General features: G+C 46.2%; 2 protein-coding genes across 7 annotated transcripts in view; one reads left to right on the top strand and one right to left on the bottom strand.

Moving 5' to 3' along the window:
* Mia3 (MIA SH3 domain ER export factor 3) overlaps positions 1–9,124 on the bottom strand; it is a 48,286-nt gene extending 39,162 nt beyond the window's left edge. For 3 of the 6 annotated variants that reach the window (XR_005874473.1, XM_040739306.1, XM_040739305.1), the window contains exons 1-3: positions 8,943–9,122; positions 5,150–5,283; positions 896–982 (exon numbers count right to left, since the gene is read on the bottom strand). Coding sequence is in view for 5 of the 6 variants with exons in the window: in XM_040739306.1 (XP_040595240.1) it covers positions 896–982; positions 5,150–5,283; positions 8,943–9,075 (354 nt within the window). In the remaining variant the exon portion in view is untranslated. Of the gene's footprint in view, positions 1–895; positions 983–5,149; positions 5,284–8,942 lie in introns of all 6 variants that reach the window. The other 3 variants (XM_040739309.1, XM_040739307.1, XM_040739308.1) reach the window with 2 other exon arrangements.
* Positions 9,125–13,202: 4,078 nt separating this feature from the next.
* LOC121137018 (protein NipSnap homolog 3B-like) lies at positions 13,203–14,075 on the top strand. The gene has a single exon (XM_040738781.1). The coding sequence runs from the start codon at positions 13,281–13,283 to the stop codon at positions 14,022–14,024; it is 744 nt and encodes a 247-aa protein (XP_040594715.1). The 5' UTR covers positions 13,203–13,280; the 3' UTR covers positions 14,025–14,075.
* The last annotated feature ends 846 nt before the right edge of the window (positions 14,076–14,921 follow it).

Here is a 14,921-nt window from a genome sequence, read left to right as displayed (position 1 = left end):
CCTCAGGGCCGATGAACAAACATTTCCCATCTTGTACAGCCTTTGTCAACAGAGAAGCCCAATGGGTATTATAATATGGCGACCCCTGAGAGCATCAAGAACCACTTCCTCACCCCATCCATGAACTACCCTACATCAGCAGCTCTGTGCTCTGCAGACTTGAAACTGGACCTCACATAAAGCCTTTAGCATTGCTTTTCCCAGTCTGTGGCATAAGTGTTAAATAAGTGTATGAACAGGTCTGTATACGATTTAGTTTGATTAACTGATCCTGATTTCTACGTATTTAAAATGTTTAGTACCCAATGAGTAATTTTCAAATTAGGACACCTCCTTTTGCATGTAAAATAAAATTATTTACCTCTTTTATAACTAAGTACAAAGATTTTTTTTCTTTTTTGTTTTTTTGAGACAAAGCCTTGAATAGTTCAGGCTGGCCTTGAACTTCTGATCCTGCTAGCTCCACCTCCCAAATACTAGGATTATAAGTAAGTATCATCACACTTAGCTAATGTATTAAATTCTTCCACATACAAAAACAAAACAAAAACAAAACAGAAAAGCCCCGTATCAGTCTACAGCCTCCTACAAGAAACTTCAATATATTAAACTATTATCAGACTACATAATCTTCTACAAATGCTTTTCTAATGTTCTTCTTTTTCAGTTAGTCTGATTCCAAATTAAAATCTGATACACATATGTTGGGCTGCTTTGCCCCTGTCCAAAACATATTCACTGACTTTCAAAGAGTTAATTGCACTTTATAAGAGCTGTATGGGAAAATGCAATGGCTTGCCTAACACTGTCTTTAACTGGCACTACCAACGCCACCAAAAGTGTTAACTGATTACAGCTGAACTTGCAAGCCCATTTGTAACTGAGAACAACTTACGTCTGCTGGAATGTATAGCTCTTCTTCTGTGTACTTGTGAAGTACCTTGATCAGATCTTTTGGAAAGTATCCAAAGATTCGTCCAACCTAAGTGAAAAAAACAGGCAAAAGGGACAAATACCAATTAATCTCTTACAAGAAAGCAAAGGAGGGTTTTAGTAGTGACCGGAAATACATAGACAAGATAGGCCAAGAGAAATCGATGCTTGCTGCTAACAATGACACTGCAATGATTGTGCTAATGAAAAGTAGTGTTGTTAAACCAACAGTTCTCCAAGGCACATATCAGCACATAGCCTTACAGTTAGAAGTAACTAGAGATCTGTGTAAAAGAAGCTTCCCGCAAACTGTACGGCTCAGCCTTGGCAAACCAGAGCCAACTGGAAACACACTTCCAAGTGATCCCTGGCAAGAGTTTACATGAGCACGTGATGGCATTGCTCATGGGCCATGGGGATAAGCAAACAAGACTTCTGAAATGTGTGCTGCTACAGCAAATAATATCTGTTGATGCCATACGCTATGGTAGCTTTTTCCAAAAACAGCATCTACAAGTATTGGGGGGAGTAAATAAAATTATGATGTAATACATACTTATGTACCTTTCAGGCTTCAGTTCCATGTAAAATAAATCTACAGAAAATAACCCCAGTCTTTCCCAGTATGCACAGCTAAGACATAAAATGTACAGTGTATAGAAGCTCCATTTGAGGAACTGACCTCACTGCTACAATCTAAAAGGAAGCAAAGGCCTATTCCCAACCAATAACGTAGACTGACTGTTGGGGAAGTCTTATGCTAATAAAGCACTGTCTGGCCAATAGGAATCTAGATAGGTGGGGCTAGGAATCCAGGAGGATGCTGGGAAGGAGAAACACAGGAGAGTTCGAGATGTAACGCCATTGGGGTAAGAAGCCTGGAAACCTCTCCGGTAAGAAACATACTTAGATTAACAATTATGGGGTAATTACTTAAGTCAGAGCTAGCCAGTAAGAAACAAGCAAGGCCAACAGCTTCATAATTAATATAGCCTCCTGTGTGTTTATTTGGGACTGATGCAGCTCTAGAACCAGGCTGGCGGAAAAGCTTCTCTCAAGGAAAAGACTTCTCTTAACACTGACAGACAGACGGTTAGGAAAGTCCGAGGCAAGAGAAGAAAGGCCACCTTATCACTAGTTCTAAAACCTCACCATTCGGCAGTGTTCTTGGTTTATCTGGGAACCATCTGGAGGCCATGTTAGTAATAGAATAAACCCCGACCTGGGGCACGAAAAGCTACCAGCCTGGCAGATAAACCCTAAACTCCAGGAAACCAAAAAGGCTGTGGGACGAGAATTAAGATAGTAAAACAAGCCGGGCTTTGGTGGCGCACGCCTTTAATCCCAGCACTCGGGAGGCAGAGGCAGGCGGATCTCTGTGAGTTCAAGGCCAGCCTGGTCTACCGAGCAAGTTCCAGGATAGCCTCCAAAACAACAGAGAAACCCTGTCTTGAAAAAACCAAAAAAAAAAAAAGATAGTAAATAGTAAAACAAGTCATCTGAAAACTAGGGAGACTTGTTAATCCCACACATGGTAACGGTCGTGAAATGAGAGGGAAGACTGAGCAGAAATACATGTTGCCCTTCTGCAGGGATTAAATGCTATAGAGGTTGAGCTAGAAAAGTGAAGGAATCCAGAGATGTGTGAACAAGAAACGGAAGTTCCTTCTCGATCTGTCAGACTTGGGTACTACAGTCCCTCTCCTACAGTCTCTTGGAATCACAGGCCCTCACAGAAGTAACTCATGTCCAAGTTTGCTTCTGGGCAGCATCCCTGATGTGGGGGTGGGGAGCACAGAGTCGGCCTCAGGAAGGCCAATTGTGCCTGAGCTACTAAGAGACTCGATGTAATTAAGTGCTGTAGTGCCCTGTCAGGGAATACTCAGAATTGAAGGCAGGTAAGACATCCGGCTTTTGACCTGATAGTGAGCTGAGACGCCAGCTGGCTGACAAGCACAGCAGTAAAACGCTGTGACAGGAGCAGGGCAAACAGAGTCCCACCCAGGCACATATCACCAGGCTGGGTGCTAACGCAGGATTTGTTAGGGAGGCAAAGCGAAGGCTAGGGCTGCAGAGTGCTTGCCGACCATGTAGAAAGTCCCGGTTTGATCTGCAGCATTACACAAATGGGGCACACCAGCTATCTCAGCTCTGGGGAGGCAGAGGCAGGGGGATCAGAAGCTTAAAGCTAGCCTGGATACATGAGACCCTGCCATTAAGGGAAAAAACAAAACAAAAACGGAGCAAGAGCTGTGATGCACATGGAACAGTATGTCTAGAGGTGAAGAGGCTAACAGGCTGAAGGAAAACAAAGCCAGATTATTTATCCAAAAGCCCAAAGGCGGGGAAGGTAGAAGGATCGGTTTCTCGTTTTTTGTTTGGAGTTTGGAGTCTGGGTTTCTCTGTGGCTTTGGAGCCTGTCCTGGAACTAGCTCTTTTAGGCCAGGCTGGTCTCAAACTCAGTGATCCTCCTGCCTCTGCCTTCCAGTGCTGGGACTAAAGGCGTGCACCACCACCGCCCGGCTTAGGTAGAAGGATAGTAACCAGTGTTGTGAACAAATGGAATGCAGATCCTGGGGAAGAGCTCCAGAGTCGAAACTATCAAGACACCACTGGGGAGACAGGAGAAAACAGCGGAGACTCTTCCTCATGTCTGTGCTGCTGCTGAGATGCTGTCTAAATAAAAGGGCTATGCCCCACCACTCAATGCTTAAAAAAATTCCCAAGAGGAAGCTGAAAAAAAAAGGGTTTTCTCCCTTGGGGGCTACTAGAACCTTATTCTGTGTTGGTTATTTGGTGTCTCACTGAGAGTGAACACTGGCATGGTGGGAGTAGGGGGTCTAAAGTGGAAGAGTCCCACAGGTCATCGCAGCCACCTCCCACGTATCAGTCCTCTTCAAAGGGAGGGGACAGCTCTCCTGCTCCTCAGCCAGGTCACTGCTGGAGTCTCCTTCTGAAAATATGCCAGAGCATGATGGGTAGAGTCATTATCTTCCACGTCTGATACCAAGAGGCCCAAAGAGTGTAGGGAACAGAGTCCCAGGGGAAACTTCCAGGCACAAAGAAAAGCAAGAAGAGATACCTCAGAAGTTGCAAGCCACACAAACACGAATGCACACAATGAACACAATATTTCCCCTTTTGTTTGTGCTTGCCTACATGTGTATGTGCGTGTGTTCATGTATGTGCAGGTCTGTACATGTGCAGTGTGTGTGTGTGTGTGTGTGCAGTTGAGTATGTATGTGTGTGTATAGATAGGGATGTATATGTGTCAAGGTCAGAGGACAACCTTATTGTCATTCCTCAAGCGCTAGCTTCCTTGTGGGTTTTTGCTTGTTTGTTTTTTTGTTTTTGTGTTGTGAGATAGGGTTTCACTATGTAGGCCAGGCTGACCCAGAACAGGCTATGTAGACCAGGCTGGCCTTAAAATCACAGAGGTCTGCCCGCCTCTGCCTCAGTCATGTCTCACCTTGTGTTTTGCCCTCTCCAGGGAGGTGAGACTGGGCGGTCTATGAGTCCTAGGGATCCACCGGTGTAGCACCTCCTGGACTCAGCATTAAAAGCTCACCCAGGAATCTTGGCATTTTAAAGCAGGTTCTGGGGATCAAACTCAGGTCCTGGCTGAGCTTTCTCCCTAGCCCTATTTCAGCTTTTTTGGCATTTTTTTCTTTTTTTACAGAGAAAAGTCACACAAACTTAAACCTGCACACCTTAAATGCTATCTTGCATATTGCTTATAAGATTGAGTTTAATGACCACAAATACTTTTTTTTTTTTTTTTTGGTTTTTTGAGACAGGGATTTTCTGTGTTGTTTTGGAGGCTGTCCTGGAACTCACTCTGTAGACCAGGCTGGCCTTGAACTCACAGAGATCCCACTGCCTCTTCCTCCCGAGTGCTGGGATTAAAGGTGTGTGCCACCAACACCCAGCAAATACTTCTTTCTTAAGGCAATGAACTGTTAAGGTTTTCAGGTCTTTGCCATTTTGACTTTTAGCAGCTTCTTGAATAGCTATGGGGCAATAGCCAGAACCAGTTCAGTTCTGTTTCAGAAACCTCTGTCTTGCCCCTACTGTGTGCCAGCCCTGAGGCCTGCTAGGACCATGGAAAAGCCTTCTGTTTACAGTCAAGGAAAGACACCATCAATAGCATTTAACTCTGCAGTGCTACAAAATTCAACAAAAATAAGGAAATAAAGTTTTTCATGGTTTTACTTACACTTCCAGCCCAAACTTCAGGGGATCCCCCTGCAAGTTTGTAGTAAATATACACATGGTCGCCTCTTTTAAAATTCACAAAACGACAGTCAGGGCCTGTGAAGTCTGCAAGAGCTTCGCCATGGTACATTAACACTGCATTCAGAAATGGGAGAGAACAAGACAAGACAGCGTCAGCATTGGACTTTCCACAGCCTCCCCCACTTCTTCATTTTGAAAGACAGGGTTGCATGTATCCCAAGCTAGCCTTAAACTTTTTTGGTAGCCAAGGATGCCCCAGAACTCCTGATCCTACTTGACCCCCTCCAGTGCTGGGACATGCCAGAGATCAAAGCCAGGATTTTGTGCTTGTGAGGCAAGCATTACCAGTTCTTAGAGATTTCTCAGGAAATATAAGAATTTCATTGCAAACAATAATCAAACCTGCCCGGGACTCTTCTGGAATTGATTTCAGTCCATGTGCTCTGAGTGTCTAAACCCCTAGAGCCTCATTGCTCTAAGTCACATCATCCGCTATAATCAGACGAGGGAGTTCGTGCTTTTCTCTCTGGCTGTCTGAGAAGCCAAAAACAACGTGTCGGCCACCACAGATGGCTGCTCTCGGGTCAACCCTTGGTTTCCCTCTAGAATCTTCTAGCATCCCCCACCGACTTGTGCTGTTTCATAATCATGAAAGGCTTCATTTTGTGGATGTGTGCAGGCAGGTGCAGGTACTGACTGGTTTAAACACAGCTAACTTCGGGGATAACAGGGAGCCAGAACTCCTAGGAACCCCCAAGGGGTCAATTAACCTGAACCAACCACTTATAGGCACTACCTGCAAAGGGCTGCAGCTGCCCCTGTGCAGCAGAAAACACTGTCAGTTTTATCTGTGGCTAAGTTGTCTCTGCATGGTATCTGGATGAATTAACAGGAAAGCACGTTATCGCACACTATTAGGAAGCCAATCAATCACAGGGCAATGTTTTCTAAGCAAATAACGTTGATGTGTCAGCATTAAGAAGGTTTTCAGCCAGGCCTGGTGGTGTGGACCTGTAATTCCAGTATTCAGGAGGCTGAGGTAGAAGGATGATAACCTCAAGGGCTGACTGCAGTGGAGAGGGAGTTCAACGCCAGCCTAGGTAACTTAGTATGAAGATGACTGAAGATGGTAACTCAATAATAATAGAATGCTTGCATGGTGTAGACAGGGCCCTGGGTTCAGTCCCCCAGTATTACACAAAAACAAACAAACAAAAACAACCCCCCCATACACAAATTAGCAAACCTAAAAAAGCTCAAACCACTTTTTTCTAGAAATAAAATTCAAGATGGATATTTCATGTTAGGGTCCAAACAAAACTATGAGACTAGGTCAGAAGTTATTTTGTCACTTAAAATGCAGAACTATGGCCAGACATGGTGGCGGATGCCATCAATTCCAGCACTGAAGAGGAAGAGGCAGGCAAGAGCCTGTGAGTTCCAGGCCAGCCAGGGCTACATAGCGAGATCTTGTCTCAAATAAATATAAGTACGGACCTTCAGCTAGAAGCAGTGTTTGTTTGATTGATTTTTGGTTTTTTCCAGACAGGGTTTCTCTGTGTAGCTTTGTAGACCAGGCTGGCCTTGAACTCACAGAGATCTGCCTGTCTGTCTTTGCCTTCTCAGTGCTGGGATTAAAGTCATATACCACCACTGTCGGGTGAAGCAGTATTTTTTTTTAAGATTTATTTTTATGTGCATTGGTGTTTTGCTTGCATATATGTCTGTGTAAGGGTGTCAGATCCCTTGGAACTGGAGTTACAGACAGTTGTGAGCTGCTATGTGGGTGCTGGGAATTGAACCCAGGTCCTCTGAAACAGCAGCCAGTGCTCTCAACCCCTGAGCCATCTCTCCAGCCCAGAAGCAGTATTTTGCCAAATGAAATTAACTGTGCATTTAAGGGCAGAGACATGGAAGTGATGGAAATTGCTCTTTGTCCAAAAGCCAATGAGCAATAGTACACAAACACATTTTGAAAATACATACTCCAGGGACAAGCATACAGATTTGGAGGGTGTAACTAGGTTTTGGTTTTTAAGATTATTTTCAGATATGTCAGCATCCTATTTCAGATGGGACTGAGCAAGAAGTCAGACTGAAGGAACTTGAGGCTAGGAATTCCACTCAAATTGGAACAGCACTGTTTCTGTTTCCCTCCTTAGATTCTTGGGAATGTATAGTAATATATCAAGGACAGCCTATGTCTTTATGTATTGCTTATTATTTATGAATGACACGCACACTGTGTGACACCACTAGGCACTTCCTAGCAGGCAACACAGACCCGGGCTCTGCTTCTGTCCTTGCCTATTGTGTTTGGTTACATTTGTCTGGACACTGGCCACTTCTCAAGTTATATTAGAGCCTGGAACTCTTCCAATGACAAGTCTCAGTGCTGAAGCCGCACCTGTGGTACTGTCCTCGAGTTTTGAGGAACTTGGGTGGGACAGTGTTTGATGGCAAAGAACAGAAAACACTGGTCAATATTCAACAGCAAAATGGCAATAGCTGGTTTGTTAACAGAAAAATGTAGGGGAATTCACAATGGTGGTTTCACCTTTATTTAGTGTTTATTTACACTGGCCCTGGGCTACCTCTAGGACCTAGAATCTGGGTGATATAAATTACAGGTACTCCCTATCTTTTTCTTTAATGGTATTGGTGCAAATACTTTAATGGAATTATGCGATTTGTTTTTTTTTCATAAACTCAATTGAAATATAAATGACTAACACGCAGTCTTCTTAGAATTTTAGGACAAATAATTTTCTGTATGTGCTGCTTGTGGTTTATGAAGGACATTGACAGTGAGTTACACGGTTGTTGGAGACTAACCTGGAAACCTTAGGAATTATTTTGGGCAGGAATGGGTCCCAGCACATAGGGGACTAAGGAGAGGGCTGGGCTGACTCCTGAGACCTCTGGGGTATATTTTATCACCGTTACAGCAATAGCCATCTTCTAATCTAACCTCCATGGCCCACCTCCAACCCTGGGCACCTCCAACCTAGGACCAGGGCGCGACTGCGCATAGAGGAGAAGGCTGCGGTTCTCCGGTGGTGACAGGTGCGCTCCTTGTCCTCTTTTAAGAGCAAAAGATTTTGACCTTCCTGCAGCCCTACTTGGAAGCTGGCAAAAAGCTTCTATGCAAGAGACAGGACTGAGGCAGAGAACCTGAGAGACGACCTCGGAATGTACTACGTTCCTGGCCTCGGGGCTCATCCCAAACCTAAACTCCAGTTCCTCCGGTTCCAAAGGTGATGCGAGCTAGTCCCAATGCAGCTGGGAGGTCGAAGAGGCAGCACCCGGGTGCCTTTTGAAGGAACCCCGCTGTCAATCAGTCACTGGGATTGCGCCCCAGATCCTTAAGCAAGTGGGTCTCGGTCTTCCGTGGACCCAGGGACCCCCGGTCGGCGTGGGGACGCTGTTGGCTGCACCACCGGGCGCTCAGGATGCGGGGGCGCGCCACCCCATCACTCCGGGAGCCCAGGCGGAGATCGGGGACCCGGAACCGGGGAGTTGACTCCGGGAAACCCGGCTGAGTCTGCGTCGCCCCCCAACCAGGTCAGAGCAGCAGAGAGCAAACCCTGGCAACAAGTGGCAGGCGCGGCCCCCACGGCGGGGCCACCAGGGCGATGGCCCAGCAGAGCGTACCGGCGTGGGCTCGGCGGGCCTGAGACCCCCTAGGCCAAGTGCGAGCTGTGGGACTCCCACCCGCGCGGCCATCGCGGCCACCCGGGAACCCGGCCCGCTCCCCGCCGCCCCACACTCACTGCTGCACTCTTCGTCAGCGCACACTTTGAGGTCCGAGAAGCGCCGGCCGGGGCTGGGGTCCGGCTGGCCCGGGCCCCACAAGTGCGGCCCGAGCAGGACCAGCCAGAGAAGCAGCCCCGGCGGCGCAGCCATGTTGTGGCCACCGCGGGCGCGGGTGACGCGGAGGCCGCTGGCGGGCGGTGCCGAGGGCGGGACAGGAGCAGGCGGAGTCGGGGGAGGCGCCGGAGAGACGGGAGGCGGGAGGCTGCAAGCGACACGTCAGCAGGGGCTCAGTGCCGGATGCTGAGTGACTTGAAGGAGGCCGAGGCGTCCCTCCAGAACTGCTGCCGTGACAACCGTCACAGTCACCTTCCCTTCACCCAATCACCGGCTGCGGTTCCGGCGCCCTCACAAACGACCCTCCGCGTCATCCAATTCGTCACTCCGCATCTCTGCACCGTCCCAACAAGGTCTCCTGCCTCCCTCCTTCAGCTTCGAATTTCTGGTTCATGATAAACAGCCATCCCTCTTCATCACTTCCTCCAACTACCGTTCTTAGAACCGCCAAGTCCCACACAGGCCTGGCCACAATGAGCAACTAATCCAGGCGCAGTCCCCCCCCACACACACTCACTTCAGACTCCATGGCATTGTTTGGGGCCTCTTATTTTAATGGAATAGTGGATGAGACGGTAAATTAGAAAGTGGCATCCTTTAAGGAGAGGGTTAGTGGGCAATGATCTTCTGCCCAAGGTCCCGAGATTCCTGTCTCTGTCCATAAAGGAAGAAGTCATTTAGTCTAACACGTTCTACTTCCATTTCTCACCTTCTGCTTGGCCAACACTGTAGGCCAGACCAGCCTCATAGCTCACTGGAATGCCCTCCACAGCAGCCAGAGGACCATCTGTGAGGGTAAAGTCGGCGGTGTCTCTCCTCTCCTCAAACCTTCCCGAAACTCCACATTTCCACGTAACATGCAAAGGCTCCACCACAGAGCACACGGCCTCTCTCGTCCTTTTGCTGGCATCCTTCCCTTGCTCTGTTAGGGAAACTCAAACACAGCAAGCCCACTGCTTCCGTGGTGCGTGTATGCGTGCACTTCCTCCCCCCCTACAATAATTTCTCGCATGGCCTCCTTATTCCATCCTGCCTCTGTAACAGCGCATTATCATACACGAATCTTCCCCTGAAGCCCCCGCACCCCCTACACACACACACACACACACACACACACACACACAGAGAGAGAGAGAGAGAGAGAGAGAGAGAGAGAGAGAGAGAGAGCGCTTCCCAGGACAGTTAGGCTCATCACCTTGCTTTGTGTTCTTTAGCGCGTTTACCGAGTACCTCTATTTGACTGTCCCCAACTCAATCTCAAACAGCTCCATAGGAGTGGGAGAATGAATATCATTTGTGAGGTGTTGGATATTGGGCATGCTCAGCAAGAGCTGCCTACATCCAAGCCCTAATTTGTTTTGTTCGTTCCTATTAGGTGCCTAGGGAAATGGGTAGAACATACGTGTTCAACAGTGGACTGCCAGATGAACCACGGATGCCCTTGTATCACACACAGTTGATTTAAACCAAGTCCCACACAAGGGTACTTAGTGTTTCCCCCTCGGCAGCACCCTCAGCACTAGGAACAGGTCTGCAGATGTGTTTATGGTTGTGTGGGGACATGTCTGTCTCTCACTGTGCCTGCTTCCTGTCGTTCTGTGTGCCACCAGGGTGTGGAGATAGAGAATTCCACAGAGTAGAATTCAATAACACCTCAAGGGTGGAAAAACAAGAGTAGCTGAGCGTTAGTGGCTCATGCCTTTAATTCCAGCACTCAGGAGGCAGAGGCAGGTGGATCTCTGTGAGTTCGAGGTCAGCCTGGTATACAGTGTAAGTTCCAGGACAACCTCCAAAACAATACAGAGAAATACTGCCTCAAAAACAAACAAAAAAAAGAGTAAGAAAACAATGTGACATTTTTATTTAAATATGCTTTTACATACAGGACCAATGCTTCTATTACTGAAGAAGAGGCTGTTTGACACATGAAGAGTTTCATTTTTATCTTTCGTGGGGGTGCATTGTAGAAGTCAGAGGACGACTATAAGACATAGTTCTCTCTCTGTCCTAGCCTTCTACCAGATGGGTCCCAGGGACCAAACTAACGTCTTCTGGCTTGGTAGCATGTGCCTTTATTCATTGGCTCATGGGCTTCTGAAGGTTTAATTTGCTTGTATTCCTTTAAATAAATATACAGGTGTGTGTGTGTGTGTGTGTGTGTTTCTTTAGAGAGACATTAGAGAGACATTAGAGAGACATCATTAGAGAGACATTAGAGAGACATCATTAGAGAGACATTAGAGAGACATCATTAGAGAGACATTAGAGAGACATTAGAGAGACATCATTAGAGAGACATTAGAGAGACATTAGAGAGGAGACATTAGAGAGACATTAGGGTTAGGGTTAGGATAATGAGAAGAAAGCTTCTCAGGTGACAGCCAGGGTGGTAGTAAGTCTGTAATCAATGGGGAGTAAGCGCCGCTGTTGCTCCCGGCATTTGATTTCGTGGCTCTGATGTTTAACATAGACCATCACCCAGGCACATCATTTGTTAGCCCACAAAGGGAACTTTCACTGTGCAACAGTTAAAAGCACATTTGTATTGTCTGTGGTGGAAGGAACATAAAAATATACAGCAGGTTCTTGACCTTGGAGACTCTGATGTGTGAATGAGAATACCAGACAAATACATCTGATTGCATGCCTGCCCTGACACCTGTTTGGGAGCCTCCAGAAAGCCTACTACTGAAATGGCCAGGAGGCGTTGTCTTTTATGAACAATGAAACTACTCATTGAGGACTGCAGCTTCTAACCAAAGAAAAATAGCTGAAAGACAGTGGCTGGGGTGGGTTATACTGAATGGGATCAGCAGCAGACCGGACATCATAGAAGAGAACCCTAGTGAACTACAGATGTGATGTAAACTCTGCAACAGGAACAAAAGACTGGAAGAACTGAAGCACCAGCACCCACAACTTGACTAATCCAGGGTACATATATAATCAGGGTTCCCACGAGAGAGGAGATGTCAGAAAGCGTGTGTGAAGGAGCGGTGAGGTGTGGGCAGCTGTCTTTGCAGGGCTATAGTCGGAGCCAGTCGAGCCGCCAAAGGTCCGTGGACTAAAGAAAGGCGAGCTAAAGACGTCGAAGGGAAGACAGAGACACAGAAATACAATCAGGAGGGCAAATCAGTCCATACTGAAATGCCACGAGCCTATTTTTCACCACTCCGATATACCTTAACGCAAAAGGGGAGCATGGTATCACGTATACAGAACAGACATTTCTTCCTCTTCTCTCCAAGGATTCAGTAACCACACCTTAGATTCAACTTCTCATTACCTGACCTTGAGGGTCAGGAGAAACCACACCCCAGACCAGGTCTGTTGTTATTTAGAATAAGACACCCAAAGAATAAGACACCCAAGGCCAAGATCAAACATCCTACTATAGCCACACCTTTGATGTTTAGGTGTTATGACTTACTGAGGACAGTTTTGAACGCTCTGCCCTTGAGTCAAGATAGAGTGGAGCTATAGGCACCGACAGGGAAATGTTTCAAAGCTGATGCTCACTTACAGTCTCAGGAAGCTCAACACACCCCAGGCTCACAAATAATGATAAAAACAATTACTGTGCAGCAAAATGCTGAAAACCAGTGGTAAGGGAGAGAGCTGCAAGGTGCTTAGATCAGGCACTGTATATACACAGGCAAGAGGATAAAATGACACGCCTTTAATTCCAGCACCCGGGAGGGAGAAGCAGCCAGATCTCTGGGTTTCGGGGTAGCAAGGGCTACACAGAGAAATCCTGTTTCAAAAAAACATAATAATAAAATAAAAATGAAAAATAACAGATCTGGGTGTGATGAGTTACAGGAAGGCATATTATCACACCCTACTAGAAACCCAATCAATCACAAGCCAGTGTTTTCTAAAGCAATTATCGTTGATGCGTCAGCATTAAGAAGGTTTCTAGCCAGGCATGATGGTACACACGTGCAATTCCAGTATTCTGGAGGCTGAGGCAGGATGAGCATGAGTTCAAGGCCAGTCTGGACTGCACAGTGAGACTCTGACTTATAAAACAAAAACAAACACAAATCTGAGGGCTACAAATGGGCTCAGTGGTAGAGCACTTGCCTTGCATGTACAGGGATTGCTCCATAGTACCACAAGCCTAATACAACAACAAAAATAATTATCATCATCATCATCATTAAAAATAACATCATGACCGGGAAGCGGGAGGAGTCCCGGAACCCCGCGGCCGTCTCCTGCGCGCCCCAGGACGCGCCATGCTCGCACTGGGAAGCTGCCTGAGGAAGGCGCTGGCCCTGCGGGCGCTGGCGCCTCAGGTATGTTCACCTTTTGCTACAGGTCCCAGGCAAAGCGATGGGACATTATATGAATTCCGCACCTATTTCCTCAAGTCCTCAAAAACGAAGGAGTTCCTGGAAAACTTGAAGAAAAATGTTCACCTCCGGACTGCTCACTCTGAATTGATTGGATATTGGAGTGTAGAATTTGGAGGCAGAACCAACAAAGTATTCCATATTTGGAAGTACGATAATTTTGCTCATCGAACTGCAGTTCGCAAAGCCTTGGCCAATGATAAGGCGTGGCAAGAACAATTCCTCATCCCAAATTTGACTTCCATTGATAAACAAGAGATTGAGATTACCTACCTGGTACCATGGTGCAAATTGGGAAAGCCTCCCAAGGAAGGAGTCTATGAGTTGGCTACTTTTCAGATGAAGCCTGGAGGCCCAGCTCTGTGGGGCGACGCATTCAAAAGAGCGGTGAATGCCCATGTTGACCTTGGCTACTCTACTCTAGTCGGTGTTTTCCACACTGAATATGGAGCCCTCAACAGAGTTCACGTTCTGTGGTGGAATGAGAGTGCAGACAGTCGTGCAGCTGGGAGACACCGGTCTCATGAGGACCCCAGGGTCGTAGCTGCTGTTCGGGAAAGTGTCAACTACCTAGAGTCTCAGCAGAACATGTTCCTGATCCCAGCATCCTTTTCACCACTCAAGTAGTTTGGGACCTGACATGGGCCATCGTGGTCACTAACGTGAGGTGTGTCTACAGCGGGTGCTCATGTCTCCCAAGAGAATCCATCTGTCTGTTGTCTGGAGGAGGTGGTGAGCCACTTCACCCTGCCCTCTGCATTGAAGGCTGTCTGTGGCCCTGACTACCAGCAGTTCTGGAAGCGTCCTGTTCGTTTCCCCATGCCGTTTCATGTCACCAGATATGAGAAAGAGTTGCCTTTACTCTGTGACACTGGTACATTATTGTTCCACAGTATCTTGTCTGCTGCGATTTTATGACTCGTTGCTGTCTTATATTCAAATAACAATTTTGAAATATTTTTAAATTAGCTAAATACAGTGTCTGTTATTTGATCATGTTCATTTTTTCCTGAAATTTAAAAATATTTTTTATCCAATAATGTTTGCTTTGTGATATCAAATGGGATTCATAGAAATATTAAATCTAGTATTTGTCTTTATGCATTTCAAAAGTACAATATCATATCATCTGTATTAATTATTATTTCATATTATTAAGTCAAAGTAGGAAAATAATATATTCTGGAGACTTGTTGCTGGATAGTATAGTTTTACCATATTTGTTTTTAATTAACTTTTACTATTTTTTACTTTACCTTGAATCACTCAGAAAGAATCTGATACTTTTTATTTCAATGAAATCTTTATAATTGGAAATCTTTGACCTAATAAAAGCCTTCACACCCAAAAAAAAAAAATAACATCATAATAAGAGACATATATAAGAAAGGAGACTACAAGGTAACCGAGCAATTAAAACAACAAAAGGAAATGAGCTGACACCTTAGAATTGTCCTGCAGGTATAAGACGAAATCTTTTAATTCATAAGAATTGAAATGAAGAGCCGGGAATTGGTGTCCCAC

The sequence above is a fragment of the Mesocricetus auratus genome, unplaced genomic scaffold (genome assembly GCF_017639785.1).
Source record: "Mesocricetus auratus isolate SY011 unplaced genomic scaffold, BCM_Maur_2.0 Super-Scaffold_100676, whole genome shotgun sequence".
Classification (NCBI taxonomy): domain Eukaryota; kingdom Metazoa; phylum Chordata; class Mammalia; order Rodentia; family Cricetidae; genus Mesocricetus; species Mesocricetus auratus.
The sequence above is the reverse complement of the archived record's forward strand: the minus strand, read 5'-3'. Positions and strand labels throughout refer to the sequence as shown.

What these genes read in the sequence shown, in the direction of transcription:
- LOC121137018 (XM_040738781.1), top strand. Translation starts at nt 13,281, where the DNA reads ATGCTCGCACTGGGAAGCTGCCTGAGGAAGGCGCTGGCCCTGCGGGCG.